The sequence below is a fragment of the Myotis lucifugus genome, unplaced genomic scaffold, assembly GCF_000147115.1.
Source record: "Myotis lucifugus unplaced genomic scaffold, Myoluc2.0 scaffold_156, whole genome shotgun sequence".
In the NCBI taxonomy this organism is placed as follows: Eukaryota; Metazoa; Chordata; class Mammalia; order Chiroptera; family Vespertilionidae; genus Myotis; species Myotis lucifugus.
The window spans coordinates 2,827,227-2,844,063 of NW_005871204.1; the positions used below are offsets into that span (position 1 = coordinate 2,827,227).

Sequence of the window (16,837 nt, forward strand, 5' to 3'; positions counted from 1 at the left end):
ACTATAACCCCGTAAATCTAAATTTCCAAGCCCAAGGTGCAGGTTGGCAGGGAGAAGAAGTTAGAAGGCAGTGTCACAAGGGGCTAACAGTTGGACTTGCGTATCACATAAATTCAGGTTCAAGTCCTAACTCTACCTCTTCGGAATCGGGTGACCTTGGGTAGGTCAATTCGACCTCTCTGAGCTGTAATTTTCTTATCTAGAAATGGATAATAATGCTGGAATCTACTCTGTAGCACAGTAGTGATATTCCAATCAAACAGCATACAAAGTCCTCAGCACAGTAAATGGCAGGGGTTCAACTCTTATTAAAAATAAATTTGTGGCCCTGGCCAGTTTGGCTTAGTGGATAGAGCATCGGCCTGAGGACTGAAAGGTTCCGGGTTCAATTCCAGTCAAGGGTACATGCTAAGGTTGTAGGCTTGATCCCCAGTAGGGGGCGTGCAGGAGGCAGCCAATCAATCATTCTCTCTCATTGATGTTTCTATCTCTGAAGTAAATAAAAATATATTTTAAAAAAATAAATAAATAAATATTCCTTCCTTTAAAAAAAGTAAATAAATAAAAATAAATTTGTGGAATCCACCCCCAACCTAAACATCATTTGGTGCCCAAGAATTTCAAATGTTTTTTAGAAAAGAAATCCAACCTACTCCAAACATCATAGCTAAGGTATATGGAGAATTCACATACCCCGTCTCAGTCCTACATGCCATACATGAGTTACTTTATTAAGTTCTCACGACAGCAATGGAGGTGCCACTGTTTTCCAGCTTTCACAAACTAGGCAACCAAGGCAGAGAGGTTTAGTGACTTGCCTCAGGCCATCAAAAACTAAGAGGAAGCAAACACAGTCTTCAGAAATCCAGAACACCGACAACACCAAATGCTGGCGAGGATGTGGAGCAACAGGAGCTCCCATTCCTCGCTGGGGGGACTGCAAAAGGGGACAGCCACGTTGGAAGACAGTTTTTTACAAAACTACACATGCTCTTCCCAAATGATCCAACAGTCAGGCTCCTTTGTATTTACCCAAAGGAGTTTAAAACTTAATGTCCACACAAAAGCCGGAGCACAGATATTGATAACAGCTTTATTCATAGTTGCCCAAACCTGGAAACAGCCAAGATGCCCTTCGGTACGTGAATGGATAAACTGGAGCACATCTAGGCAATGGAATATTATTCAGCGCTAAAAAGGAAATTAGCTATTAAGCTATGAAAAGACATGGAGGAAACACACATGCATTTTACTAAGTGAAAGGAGCCCACTTGAAAAGGCTACACACTGTGTGATTCCAGCGTTATGACATTCTGGGGGGAAACTGTGGAGACAGTAGAAAGATCAGAGGTGCCTGTTAGGGGAAGGGAGAGATGATTAGGCAGAGCCGGGGGTTTTCGGGCAGGGAAACTACTCTGAGTAGTACTACGGTAGGGGTACATGTCATTATACACTTGTTCACGCTCATGGGATGTATAGCACCAGGAGTGAACCCCAAAGTAAACCATGGACTTTGGGAGATCATGATGGGTCCGTGCAGGTTTGATTGTAACGAATGTACTGCTGTGAATGACGGTAGTAGGCGAGGTTGTGTGTGTGGTGGGGAGGGGAAGGGGTATATGGGAACTCTCTGCTCTATTTTTCTGTGAACGTAAAACTTCTCTGAACAAATAAAATATGTTAGTTTAAAAAAAAAAAAAAGCACAGGCTTTTAACCCAGGAAGTTTGGCTTCAGAGCACACCCCTTTAATCACTATGCTATACTATCCCCCAACTTCTAATGGAAGGGGAAATCCAACTTTTAATAGATGTAAAAAAGAAAAAAATATGCCCATGCAAAGTGAAGCAAGGAGATTGCTGGGTTTGGAATGTGCTTACAGCTAAGGTTCCCAGCCCTCCCTAATCCTTTCTAGAGCCAGGCAAGGCTTCAAGGCTGATTAAGCTGACTCCCGCCTCCTGGGCAGTGTTTGATGAAAAGCACTTGAAGGGTGGCGTGAGGCCAGCAGCCCCAGGGTCCTTTGGTCTGGAAAACAGCTGTGAGGAATCTGGGGCGAGCGGAGCAGAAGGCTTTATCAGCTGGCCTGTCCCAAAGCCGACGGGGAAACTATCTGCTGGTGCAGCTATGCCTCTAACTGCCCTATTTTTAGAGAAAGGCGTTCTTTCCAAGGCCGTGCTTCTGACCAAGGAGCCAGCCAGCTCTGTCCCAAGGCACAGCCTGTGAACATCTAGCCACTCCACTCATTTTCTGTGGGTTTGTGGACCAACATTCAAAGCATTTGACCAAAGGAATTATAAAATGATAGCTCGTTCCCCAGCTGGGGTACCCAGTGTGGTATTGCTTTCTGCCCCAGGAAGGAAGACATAAGACATTGTCTTGCTCAAACAAGAGCATGTAGCCAGCATGTCAAAGAGGTCAGTAAAAAAGCCTTTTTGTTGTTGTAAGAAGCAAATACCACCACAGGATTAAGTTCTGGTCTAATACATCATGGTGGGAGGAGGCGTTGGGACAGTGAATCAAAAGGATATAGAGTTGGCCTGGTCTGTGTTAGACCCTCCCAAGCCCAAACCAGGAGGCCAGATGGGCCCCAGGAATTGAGAGAAACAGCCCAGAGCTGGTTCGGGGCGCAACTCACTTGCGCATCCATTAGGACTACCTGGAATAATCCCAGCCCAGTAGCTAATAATAACATTAATAACAAAAAGAACAATAATAGCAACCATTTTTCAAGCACTTTTGCATGCAAGATACTTTATGCACATTATCTTACAGACCTCAGGACAACCCATGCAGTGGGTGTTATTATTGCAATTTTGCAGATAGTGAACTGAGGCTCAGAGAAATTGTTAACCTTGCCCTAGTAAATGGCAGAGCTGATATGCAAACTCAAACTTTTCGAACTCCAAAGCCCATGTATTCTCTTTCCATTTGTCATGCTGGCCTCTCTGAGTGTCTTTGGGAGGGGTGAGGGAGTTACACAAAAGGAAGGCAGGGTCAAGGTCTTTGCCAACTTAGTGTTCCAGAATTCAAACGAAAACAAAACAACGTTTTTCTCCAGCACAGCCCCCTCCCCATCTGCCTCGCCCCTAACATACATTTGCAGCTGAGTGACACGTTTGGCGACACAGAGTCACACAGTGGGAGGTCCTTGCTGCCTAGCTTGATGGGAATCCCAGGGACCACCTAGTCCCGTGGTCAGCAAACTGCGGCTCACAAGCCACATGCGGCTCTTTGGCCCCTTGAGTGTGGCTCTTCCTAAGCCTTAGGAGTACCCTAATTAAGTTAATAATGTACCTACCTATATAGTTTAAGTTTAAAAAATTTGGCTCTCAAAAGAAATTTCAATCGTTGTACTGTTGATATTTGGCTCTGTTGACTAATGAGTTTGCCGACCACTGACCTAGTCCAACCCTCTTGTCTCCAGATGAGGAAAAGGAGAGCCGGAGAAGTTAAACAACAGGCCCAAGTTCCCACCGCAATTAGAGAAATTCAAACAGATCTTGAGAGTCTGAGTCTGGGACTCTTCCCACAACAACATCCCACCCCATCAATATGACTCCATCTGGGCAAGATTCAGCGAAGTGTTCAGACTGAGCCCTGCTGTCGGAAAGGCACCTGAGATAAGGCAACGTCAAACCAATGCCACTCCTTCTCCCAAAGGAGATGGGAGAAACTTTCCAACCAGAGAGACACACAGACCATCCTGGACCTCTGGGGAGTCAGTGGTTTGCGGCTTTTCCAAGCCAGATCCACATTCTACTCACATCATCACGTAGTTGCTCCTTGGTCATTCTCTCCTATACATGCACTTCCTGGGGGGAGTATCACAGCTATGGGCCAGCAAACCTGCAGCTGGAGGTCTTTCCCAAACTCTTCCAGGGTCCCTGCTTCTCCAAGCTGAGGCCTGCTGGCCTGAACTTCGCTTAAAGAAACTCTGAAAGGCTAGAGAGGGATGAATGAGGGAGCGTGTGGCGTCAGTCCATCCCCAGTGTCAATTCATCTCATTCCACTATCAGCTCAGAGGCGGGTGGGAAATGAGAGGCGACGTCAAGGAGAGATGACGTCACCACCGGGCTGTGGCATGGTTCCCTTAGCTCAGTGGTTCTCAACCTTCTGGCCCTTTAAATACAGTTCCTCATGTTGTGACCCAACCATAAAATTATTTTCGTTGCTACTTCATAACTGTAATGTTGCTACTGTTATGAATCGTAATGTAAATATCTGATATGCAGGATGGTCTTAGGCGACCCCTGTGAACGGGTCGTTCGACCGCCAAAGGGGTCGCGACCCACAGGTTGAGAACCGCTGCTAGCTCCTCACGCCACCAGGACCTGAAGGCACACCCGAGTCACCAAGGTAAGCCTCACTGTCCTTGTCCGGTGGCCACTCATTACTCACCGGGCTTTGTGATGGCTCATTAGTTTCCAAAGTTATGAGGCTGCTCCCTCAATTCCAGGAGGTTCTACGTTGCCAGTTAGTGGCCTGTCTGGGCAAATATTGACATTCCTTAAAGACGTGAGGTGGTTTCAGGCAAGTATTGAGGAGCGAACGTTTACAATGGGCGGGGAAAGCTGACATGTATTCAGCTCCTACTGCGTTCCGGGCATTTACTGTCATTTAATCCTCACCGTGACGTTGTTAATTATCTTCATTTGACAAATGTCGAAGGACTTCCCAAGAAGTTCAGCAACCTCACCAAGGCCATACAGGCAGGAAATAGTGGAACTAAAATGCCACCTCAGGTCACCACCTGCCAAGCTGCACCCACCAGATGTTCCCATGGCAGAAACCGCTGGTTTTCTATGGAACCTCTCCTTTCTTCCTTGCTGCTAGGACCCTGGTTGCACTGAGACAGCAACATGCCCAGCTCCAGGTGGCCGCAGTTTAGTAGTATCTACCATCTGCTGAAATCACCTCCAGCTACTAGGCCTGCTGCTCGAGCTGCAGCTCAGAATTTATCTTGTTGAACCCATCTTACACACAGCAGTCAGCAAGACAGCAATTGCTGTTATTACTGTGCTTCTGCTGTCCTACAGTTATGCCAACTCTTGTAGATTAACCCAGGATACCACCATTTGTAGCATTGTTTCCACTGGAAAATGCATTATAAGATCCACCCACCCCTTGCGGCCTCCCCTCCCCCAACAAAACCAACAACTTAGAAGAGACTTAATGAGTCCTTTATAAGATTTACTAGAGGCCTGTTGCACGAAAAGATTCGTGCAATAGGCCTTCCCTTCCCCTGGCTGCCAGCACCGGTTTTCCTCCGGCACCCGGTACCCAGACCTTCGCTCTGGCCGGAGCCGCCTTCAGCGCCTTCGCTGCTCCAGCCGGAGCCGCGTATGCAAATTAACCGCCATCTTTTTTGGTGGTTAATTTGCATATCTCGCTGATTAGCCAATGGGAGGGTAGCAAAGGTATGGTCAATTACCCTGTTTATCTATTATTAGATTAGATAGTCCATTCAAATTTCAAAGGTCTAGTCCTGGCCAGTTTTCTCAGTGGTTAGAGCATCAGTCCATGAACTGAAGGGTCCCAGGTTCAGAATCAATTCCAGTCAAGGGCACGTGCCTTGGTTGCAGGCTCAATCCCCACCCATGGTCAGGCACGTGGGAAGGCAACCGATCGATTTGTCTCTCTCACATCAATGTTTCTCTCTCTGTGTCTCTCCCCCTCCCTCCCACTCTCTCTGAAAATCAATGGAAAAATATCCTTAGGTGAGGATTAACAAAACAAAAAAAAATTATTTTTCACAGGTCCAGACCCAAAGCTGCATTTACATGATCAACCCTTTACTTGCCTAGGAGATCAAGAATGCCAAAGCGCTGAAAGTATAGTTAATATGAGGTATTTCTCTACTATCCAACCCACTTTATCAAATTAAAGGAAAATTTTCCCTATGGGCTTAGAAGTTTATTTCGTTCAGGGGGATATAACATTATGACTACTCCCCTTCCCCCAATGAAAGACAACTTTTATGTGTGAAACTACCTATATACTACTAGTATATGTCACGTTATATGTACAATCATATATGTAAAACTAGGTTTTTACCCGGGGTACTATTGGTAGCAGTACTAACGAGGGATAATAAATGTGTGGTCTTTCTGTATTTGGAGCTATCCTTAAATATTTAAAAATAATTTTCTGTGTGTAAATAGATGCCTGCTTCACTAGCCAATTAGCATCAGCCCCTTTATTCCTGCTGGCTGAGGACCTATCGGGGGCCAGGCACTGAGGCGGAGACCCAACGACCCGACCCAACAGAGGGCGTCCCCGCTGACCTCGGCCTCCTGGGAGGATGGGCAGTCAGCAAATGTTTACAGAGAAGCACTGACTGCACATTGTAACGTCACTAACTCCGTCTGAGGGTCAGGAGGTGACCTGAGGGGGGACAGCACAGATGAGCAAGAGGAGAGAGAGGGTGGCGAGTGGGGAGAGCATCCAGGCTGGGTGGGAGGGGGGTGGAGGAGTGGGCTGCATATGGGAAGCCCTGAGGAGGAAGGTTGGCCTGTGGGTGACCCAGCAGGAGCCAGAGGAGGAAGCCCATCGTCCCCGGTGCACAGGGCCAGGTCCTGGAGGGTCCTGTAAGCCTCGCTGAGGAGTCTGGGCTCCGTTCTCCCTTCTTCGGGAATCAGAGGCCCCTGCCCTGGCTAGAGGTGGGAGTGACGAAGCTTTGCGTGGCCCCAGTGGCCCCAGGAGGAGGCGCTGAAGCTGACATGTGAGAAATGAATAGAGTAGGGACAGTGGGAGCACAATGAAGAGGCCAGGGCTCTTTTTTAAAAAATTATTGTTATTTTTTATTATATTTTTATTGATTTCAAAGAGGAAGGGAGAGGGAGAGAGAGAGGAAAAAAACATCAGTAATGAGAGAGATTGATCGGCTGCCTCCTGCACCCCACCCACTGGGGCTCACGTCTGCAACCAGGCATGTGCCCTGACCAGGAATCCAACCGTGACCTCCTGGTTCATAGGTCAACGCTCAACCATTGAGCCACACCGTTTGGGCTGAGGCCAGGGCTCTTTTCCTGAAGCCTCAAGGTCTCAACCTAGGAGCCACGAGCAAGGGGGGCGGGATCTCCGCTTTCACCCTCGCTGGTTTTCCTTAGTATCTGCCCACATGTAGGGGCTGCCGGGAAAGTGCCAAGGGACAGTTCAGGGTGTGAGGGCGAAGTTTGTCAACTGGTGTGACCAGGAAGAGCGCCCACCGCACACCCGCGTGCTCTGATAGAATCGCACACTCCGTGAGAGCAGGTCCTGCCTGTCGTCTTGGCCACCAGACTCCCTGCATCTAGAACTTAGTGGGGCTCAGTACATACTCGATGTGATTATTAAACCTCTCGGGGCCTCAGTTTTTTCACCTGAAAATGGGGGATGAAAACACTTCTCTGGCAGGGGTTGGGAGAAGCAGTATCTGTAAAGCCCCCGGCACAGTGCTCCGTTTCACAGATTAGTTACCAATAATGAGCACGAATCGTTATCATTGTTATCATTTCTAGAGATGCCAGCGGGGCAGCTGCTTCATGACCATTTGTGGTCACTACTGGCCACACTAAATATAGAGGCGAAGCACAGTACCTGTTGAGAGAGGCTGGTTATTACAGCACAAATCAACAAAGCAAGGGGAGGACTCAAGATAAAAGCCCTTGACATTCATTCAATGTGGAAAGTCCAAGGGCACCGGCTTCAGGGTGACTGAGTAGGACACTCACCCCCAAATACTCTGCAGGACGGCCATCCCCGTGGGGTGGTCCTCATCGCTCTGTTCAGTAAAGGCAGCCCAGAAGGTGAACGGGTGTGCCAAGCCTCCCCCCCAAACTCGGACACTATCCAGACCAGAGGGTAGGCAGACTAATGGATTGTTTCTTGGGGACTACAGCTTTAAATTTAAAGGGGATGTATGTCTATAGTTTTAAAAAAAATCAAACAGTACAAGAGAAAATAGAAAAGTCAGCCTTTCTATCATCCCCAAACCATAAGGCAGATTCCCCAGAGATAATCACTGCTATTTTTTAGATAACTTTATGCGTATACAAGAATATATGCCTATTTTTTACAGATGGGATTATAAAAAACTGTTCTGAAACTCACTCCCCCCCCCCATTTTATCCTGAATATCTTTGCATATCAAAATACGCAGTTTTACCTACTTATTTTTAATAACTGCTCTATTAAGATGCGATAAGCCCCCAGATCTGGAGGGCTTAACATCATTGAAGTTTATTTCTCATTTCCCTAAATCCAAGTGGTGGTAGGAGTGTTTGGGGAGGCAGGAGGTGTCCTGATCCTGGCATTTATTCAGGGGTCCAGGATGACTAAGGCCCTGCCAGCTTCCACATGTGACTTCCACATACTTGGTGGCTTCTAAGGTCACCCTGGGTGCTGAAGCTCAGCTAGCAGATGGGGACCGTGCGGAGGAAGGTGAGGTCTGTTTTAAGTGAGCCAGGCCCTGAAGTGACATATATCACTTCTGCCCACATTCCACGGCCAGAATTAGACTCCCTCCCTGCCCTAGGCGGGTGCTAGAAAATGTCCCAGCTGGCCAGCTGCTTCCGACAACTCCGCACCACGGCAGGGAGCACGAGCCTTTGATGAGCAGTGAGCTACACCTGCCACAGAGGCACTGTCAGAATACGTTCTCAGTTACGTAAGCTGTGGGAGGCTGGCGTTCTTTCCTCCTCTTTTTCCTGCTTTTCTACTTGTCTTTTGTCACAGGCTCTTTTTTTAACCTTTTAAAACTATGTCTTTACTAGTCATTTACTTCGTTATAAAAGTAAAAATACTCTATTATACAGGTTTTATTGAAACACAGCATGGAGCAGAGACTAAGGGTAGGGAAAAACAATACAGACTTACCTCATTCAAATAAAAGCAACACGGTATTCCACAGATGAATTGTCATTTAGTCAACCATTCCCCTACTAATGTTCTAGTGTTTTTTTATTATTGTAACCATAGTGAAATAAGCGAATATATATATATATATATACTGGTATTTTTATTTTTATAAGAGTCTCCAAAGTGGAATTTCCAAGTCAACATGTAGGGAAGTGTGTGTGTTTTATTTTTATTTATTATTTTAATTTTTATTGGATTTATTGAAGTGACATTGATTAATAAAAGTATATAGGTTTCAGGTGTCAAAGGCAATTTTTAAAGTGCAGAAAACTATTACCTGGTAAGAGTAAAGAATAAGAAAATGGACACCTGTAGAGTATGAACAATGGTCAGACTTGCTGGGGTAGGGAGGAGACACCATCAATGAAAAACCTTAAGAGGATACATGTCTTTGATCCAGAAACACTTGTAAGGATGTTTCTTAAAGAAATGAGTGGATTACTGCTCACATTGTACTTATGAGGATATTTATAACAGTAACATACTGTAAGCAACCTAGATATCCAATGATAGAGACCTGTCTAAATTACAGTGCATCCACACTGGGACCCATGTGGCTCAATGGTTGAGTGTCGACCCATGAACCAGGAGGTCACAGTTCAATTCCAAGTCAGGGCACATGGCTGGGTTGCAGGTTTGATCCCCAGTAGGGGACATGCAGGATGATTCTCTCTCATCATTGATGTTTTCTCTCTCTCTCTCTCTCTCTCTCTCTCTCTCTCTCTCCCTCTCTCCTTCTCCCTTCCTCTCTGAAGTCAATAAAAATGTATCCTATATAATAAAAGCATAGTATGCAAATTGCCCCCTCAACTGGGAGTTCGTCTGGGAGTTCAACCAGGTGGTGGGGCCAGCCAGGGGAAGGGAGGGACGCCCTGGCTGGCTGTGGCAGGCAGCTGGGGGAAGGGAGGGAGTACCTGGCCGGCAGCCGGCAGCCATTAGGGACCCTACCAGTGTACGAATTTCGTGCACTGGGTCTCTAGTATATATATTTAAATTACATCCATATATATATATTTTTTTAAATATATTTTATTGATTTTTTACAGAGAGGAAGGGAGAGAGATAGAGAGTTAGAAACATCGATGAGAGAGAAACATCGATCAGCTGCCTCCTGCACATCTCCTACTGGGGATGTGCCTGCAACCAAGGTACATGCCCCTGACCGGAATCGAACCTGGGACCTTTCAGTCCGCAGGCCGACGCTCTATCCACTGAGCCAAACCGGTTTCGGCACATCCATATATTTTTTAAATGTGCATCCATATGATGGACTCTGCAGGTGTTTATAATTGTATAGATACCTGCAAACATAAATATATGTCCACATGTTATGATAAAACATAATATTCCTGAACAGGATAATTTTTTAAAACAAATTGATTACTTGTGAGAAAAAGACTGGAGGACAATTATTAAATTGTTTACAGTATTTATCCTTGAGTCGTATGACTATGGGTGTTTTCCACTTTCCTCTTTTACAACCTTTATGTAATGCCTCACTGTTTTATCATTAGAAAAAAACAGTGCAGCTATTTTCAGCTTGAAACAAACAAATAAAAAAATGCAGATAAAGGAGATGGGGGTTTAAGGGACTGAAAGCAAGTATGTGAGGCAGACCTGGGCTCCTGGACCTGGCCTGCTATTGGGCCTGTCACCCGACACTCAGGTTGCTATCAGAAGCACTTTCCTCTGTTGAAGTGACTGGCTGCTGTCACGCCACCACCCCCCTCGGTTATAATGGGAGGGGAGGACAGGCCTCCGAGCAGTGGGCAGCAGCCCCATCGGTTGGTGGGCTGGGGCTCGCCATGCCTCCAGCCTCCGCATGGGGAACACCATCAGGGCCATCGTGGCCTTCATCCCTGCTGACCGCTGCCAGAACTTCGTGGTCAGAGACCTCCGGGAGATGCCGCTGGACAAGATGGTGGATCTGAGTGGGAGCCAGCTCCGCCGCTTGCCCGTGCACGTGTGCTCCTTCCGGGAGCTGGTCAAGCTCTACCTGAGTGACAACCACCTCAGCAGCCTGCCTCTGGAGCTGGGGCAGCTACAGAACCTGCAGATCCTGGCCCTGGATTTCAACAACTTCAAGGCACTGCCCCAGGTGGTGTGTACTTTGAAACAGCTCTGCATCCTCTACCTGGGCAACAACAAACTCTGCGATCTCCCCAATGAACTGAGCCTGCTCCAGAACCTGCGGACCCTGTGGGTCGAGGCCAACTGCCTCACCCAGCTGCCAGATGTGGTGTGTGAGCTCAGTCTCCTGAAGACTCTGCACGCCGGCTCTAACGCCCTGCGTCTGCTGCCAGGCCAGCTGCGGCGCCTCCGGGAGCTGAGAACCATCTGGCTCTCAGGCAACCTGCTGACCGATTTCCCCCCTGTGTTGCTTCACATGCCTTTCCTGGAGGTGATCGATGTGGACCGGAACAACATCTGCTACTTCCCCAGCCTGGCCCACCTGTCAAGTCTGAAGCTGGTTATCTATGACCACAACCCTTGCAGGAATGCCCCCAAGGTGGCCAAAGGCGTGCGCCGCGTGGGAAGATGGGCAGAGGAGACACCAGAGCCTGACCACAGAAAAGCCAGGCGCTATGCTTTGGCCGAGGGAAGCCAGGAGGCACCAGCCCCACCTCCTCCACTTCCTCCTACCAACTCCTGAGGAGCTTCGGCGGTAGGTCAATGCCAGGAGCCCAGCTGGCATCTCCGGAGACCTCTCCAGTGCTCTGGGACAGTTAGGGCATCTCCGCCAGCAGGAGCCGATGGAGTCAGATGAAATCCCCAAATCACACCAAGAAGAAAAATGTCTGGCAAATCTCTCTCCCAAAGGGCAGCATGACAACTTCCTTGCCAGAAAAGCAGTCTTTCCAAGTAGGTATTTTGAAACAGTGAAGAGCAAGGACTGGGGCTCTGTGGCCTCCTCCACTCTCCAGAGTGGCTGGTCATGAGGCCGTGAGCACCTCAAATAAGGACTTTGTAAAGAACTTACCGAAAAGGACTGTCTCCAGCCCTTTGCACATGTATTTTCTTACTATGAGTGACCACAAATGGTATGAAAATATGACCAATTCAGGCCACTTTAAAAGGACATTTCTAGTCAGTCACTCACAGAAAGACCTTGCTGTTGCAAAGGCTGCCACCTTAAATTTGACAGTGGTTCGTGCTGACTTGGCTCATTTTCCCTAAAAGGTTTGACCCAAGGTCTGCTCTAAACTGTTTCCTTCGCTGACAATGCTGGAAGTCATGTAGGAAGTGGAACCTCTCCATGGCAATGTGGTCTCATTAAATCCAGCCCCGTGGTAACCCTGGCTGCCTCTGTGGAGAGAGCCCCGCTGTTTCCCTGCCATGGAGGGAAACCACATTTCCAGAATCGTACCAGGTTAAAGGGAGTAGGTGGGGAAATCTGTTCACTTGAAACAAGCACTTGGAAATTGGAATTGCAGGTTGTGGTATGGAGGCAGCTTTTGCCTCTTTAGCCTCAAGTATCTCTGATTTGTTTCGATTTTTGTAGGTAGGGTCCTTTTGATGATCAGTGTAGAAACGTAGGAATTTTGGACATTTTAAAAAGTATGTAAATTGTGACCTTCTTCCCATGGATACTTTAAAGAAACTGCTCATTTCATTCATTTGAAACAGGGGGAAGTTGTTCTATTGGTGTTTGTACAGACTTCAGTTTTAGTCAGTAATGTATCTCAATTTTAATGACTCCTTGCTGTTGGACGAAAGCTCATGAGAGTAAAATGTTCCTTTGCTACTTGGGGGGCAGCAGGGAAAGAAACTGCTGTCAGTGGGTGATTTGAGAACACAATTCTTTATGTAAAAAGAATGATAGAAATTCTTTAAACTTTTTCAGCAATCAAGGACACTAAAATGTCATCTTAACTAAAACATACTATTAGCTTTTTGCCATAAAAGCATCTTAACCCATCAAAGTTTGGTTCTCAAATGACATTACACAGCAGACTGTTTTCATGTTTTCCTACCACAAATATTTCTTGGTAAACCAGACGAAGTTTCATATCACATAGTCTATCACCACTCCCAATCTGTAGAGTACCTGCAACCCACTGATTAAACTTTAATCATTAAATGTAATAGGTTGCCAAACATTTAACTCCTTTAGTAATGAGCCCAGATTTCTATTAGACAGGCAGTATTTATAGTCTATTTACTCATTCCTAATGATTGAAACTAAACTATACTCAGTTCATGCTAGAAACTTTCTGCCAACAGGCAGCCTTATGATGAAAGTTTTGACTTTTTAAAAATATGGTTTTATTGATTTCAGAGAAAGGGAGAGGAAGTTAGCAACATCAATGATGAGAATCATTGATGGGCCACCTCCTGTACACCCCACCCCCTACTGTGAACAAGCCCGAAACCTGGGCATGTGCCCTGACTGGGATTCAAACTGTCATGGGTCATACGTTGACGCTCAATCACTGAGCTACACCAGTCAGACTTGACTTTAATGCTCACCTGAGAGAGAAACATCGATGTGAGAACACCCATTGGCTTCCTCCTTTACTTGACCTGACCAAGAATCAAACCCAAAACCTTTGGTGTACAGGATGATGCTCCTTGTTTTGGCTTTGACTTTCTTTTGACCCTGTCTTCCCCTCCTAAGACTAACAACCCACCTTTTCCAGTGTGGCCCCATGACCTACGGCTACAAGCCATAAGGCAAAGTGAAACCACATGACCTACACAGAGTTCCCATATAATGAGCTACCCAGTCTGAATCAAATGTTAAATTATAAACATTTGCACACAAACCTTTTTCTTTTAAAATAATACATAATAAACATTTCTCAAACAATATGATTAAGAAATCACCACCGATTTTGCTGTACAAAATATTTACACTATAGGGTTTCAATCAATTTTAATATAGTAACTATGTAAATGTCTATTTCCACTTCCATTACTTTTTCTTGAAATTCTGACACAATTAGAAAGTTAAAAAGCAGAAAATGTTGAAGCATCAAATGTAACTTTATTTAGGATTTTAAAAGTCCTGAACCTTAAAGTGTTATGCATCAGAGGAAAATCTCTTCCAGAAGTTTGTACAGAATTTTAGCTTCCATAAATATGAGTGATGCCAACCAAAATACTTTAATATGCATTCTATGGAAATGAGCCAATTTTTTTTTTTTGGTCCTAACATGTAACATCATGTAATTTCACATTTAAAAAGTGGGCGTGTGGCCTAACAGTCATGTAGACTCAAATTTTAACTAAAAGCGCAGTGTGGTATGATGATTAAGAGCATGGCCTTCAAACTACCTGAGGTCAAATCCCATGTTTGGCATTTACTAGTCAGTTCCCATCTGTGTACCTCAGTTTTCTCATCAGTAAATGGTTAAGTTCCAACCTCTCAGGTACTACAAGGATTAAACTAATTACTGTGTATAAAGAGCACAGAAAAGTGCCTGGCAGGCGACAGCTGATGTTTACATACCACATTCTTATGCCATGCAGCACAATACTTATATTTACCCTACTATTAGTATAGTTCGTTGCTTGAAGGAAAAAACATAAATGCCATAGAAAAAAACTTATCCGTTTTCAATAAAATTTTCAACAACAGTATCTAGTCTTGAATATGAGAAATATAACTGCCATGTGGTCACATGCTTCTGGCTTATCTAAATAGGAAAACACAGACATAATACTAAAGACTTCACTTTTAAATTTCTAAATGAATATACTTTGCCCTTTCCCTATTTATTCTAGAATCAACAATATCACCAAGTACAGTTAAGTCTTCACTTAGCATTGAGAGGTTCTACAACTTTAAGCAAAAGGACATATAACAAAACCAATTTTACCATAGGCTGATAGAAACAGGAGTTAAGTTCCTACAGCATCTTATCAACGTAATGGAAAATTGAAAAGAGCATGAGGAACTGCTGTACTTGAAAACATGAGGCTATTCCTTGGCACTAAACCCTATGTGTCCTGAGGGGCAGGAGGCCTCGGACTAAAGACATGGGTGTGTATCTGCTAGACACTTTACTCTCTGGCCTTTATCACTATAAAAAAAATGCATACACCTTTATAATCTCACTACCATAGAACGGGTATTAACAATATTAAAAAAACAACTAAGTTTATGTTTTTCCCTTCTGGACTACTTCTGAACAGGAAACAAGTGATATTTATCTGTGAATCTCCAGTGCCTAGTACAATTCTACCAAGTTACCTGAATTTTGGAGATTTTATCAGGCACCCAGCCCACAGGCATGGTATGTACTATCCTCAGGGTCTTGCGTAAGTCAATTCATATAACCTTTTCAATACCTGTATGTACTGTATAGCTCACAATTTAAAAATGAAGTTGTGAAATCAGGTTTGCCTTATTCTTCATATTGAGAAGCTGGAATGTTCTATAGTAATTCTAATTTTATTTATTTTTTAATATATTTTTATTGATTTCAGAGAGGAAGGGAGAAACATCAATGATGAGAGATGCCTCCTGCACACCCCCTACTGGGGATCGAGACTGAAACTCGGGCATGTGCCCTTGACCATCAAACCCGGGACCAACACTCTATCCACTGACCCAAATAGGCCAGGGCAGTAATTCTAATTTTAAAAACATTAAGTCCTCTTTACACTTGTTCTATGAATGTTCTACTACACTAGTCTAGGCAGACTTTAGGAAATAATTCTATACAAAGAATATTCTGTTAACTTTTATCAGTCAGGTTCCTGGCAAAAAAATTCATTCACAAGTTTCCTTCCCCCCCCCCCCCCCCCCCCCCCACACACACAGTTTACACGGGGAGACTTTAATACAGGAACTATTACTGAACAGGATTGAGGGAGGGAAAAACCAATACTGAGGTGGTAATACTGATACACAGAAACAAGAGCAACAGCAGCAGCTGTCATGACCTGTATGGCTAACTGAAAAGGGAACAGAAATGTTACCCAAATCCAGTAAGAGCCGAGAGCCATAAGAGGGGCTGCCCTGTGAAGCAACTACTGGTACGTCTCACATGGATGCAGCCACTTCCACAGACAGAGTAAAAACAGGGGGAAAATAGTGATTCTTTCTCCTGCCATTGCCTCCTGAGTTAAATCACAGGAAACCAGCACACAAAGAATTGTGAAGCAGTCATCCAGGGGAAGCCCCATGGTGTCCAAGCAGGCCAAGAACAGACCTCGGCTTGAGGAGAGCTCAAGAGAGTAATCAGCACATTCTCCTGCAAATAAAACCCTGAAGGCTACTAGAAGAGATTTTAAAATCCTGAGCATTTAGACTATTTTCTATGCAGTGATTATTAATGTACATTCCAAATCTCTATTTCCATGTTACAGAAGTCTTGTGAAAATAAAGATCACTGTTTCCATATTTTCTGTTTTTGAGTTAACAAAAACTCTATTCTAAAACTCATAGAAATTAGAAGGGCCTAGGTTAGAACTTCACCTCCTTGTTAACTTGGGCCCTAACTGGTTTGGCTTAGTGCCGTGGTTCTCAACCTGTGGGTCGTGACCCCTTTGGCAGTCGAACGACCCTTTCACAGGGGTCGCCTAAGACCATCCAGGTATTATATGCATTATCAGATATTTACATTACGATTCATAGCAGTAGCAACATTACAGTTATGAAGTAGCAACAAAAAGAATTTTATGGTTGGGTCACATGAGGAACTGTATTTAAAGGGCCAGAAGGTGCCCTAACTGGTTTGGTTCAGTGGATAGCGTCGGCCTGCGGACTCAAGGGTCCCAGGTTCGATTCCGGCCAAGGGCATGTACCTTGGTTGCGGGCACATACCCAGTCGGGGGTGTGCAGGAGGCAGCTGATCAATGTTTCTCTCTCATCGATGTTTCTAACTCTCTATCCCTCTCCCTTCCTCTCTGTAAAAAAAAAAAAAAAAAAAAAAAAATCAATAAAATATATTTTAAAAAATAAATAAAAAATAAAGGGTCAGAAGGTTGAGA

General features: G+C 45.1%; 1 protein-coding gene across 1 annotated transcript; it reads left to right on the forward strand.

Moving 5' to 3' along the window:
* Positions 1-10,718: 10,718 nt before the first annotated feature.
* On the forward strand, positions 10,719-11,673 carry LRRC10 (leucine rich repeat containing 10). Its single transcript, XM_006095476.1, has one exon. The coding sequence runs from the start codon at positions 10,719-10,721 to the stop codon at positions 11,547-11,549; it is 831 nt and encodes a 276-aa protein (XP_006095538.1). The 3' UTR covers positions 11,550-11,673.
* The last annotated feature ends 5,164 nt before the right edge of the window (positions 11,674-16,837 follow it).

Coding starts and splice junctions, on each gene's coding strand:
- LRRC10 (XM_006095476.1), top strand. CDS start 10,719: ATGGGGAACACCATCAGGGCCATCGTGGCCTTCATCCCTGCTGACCGC.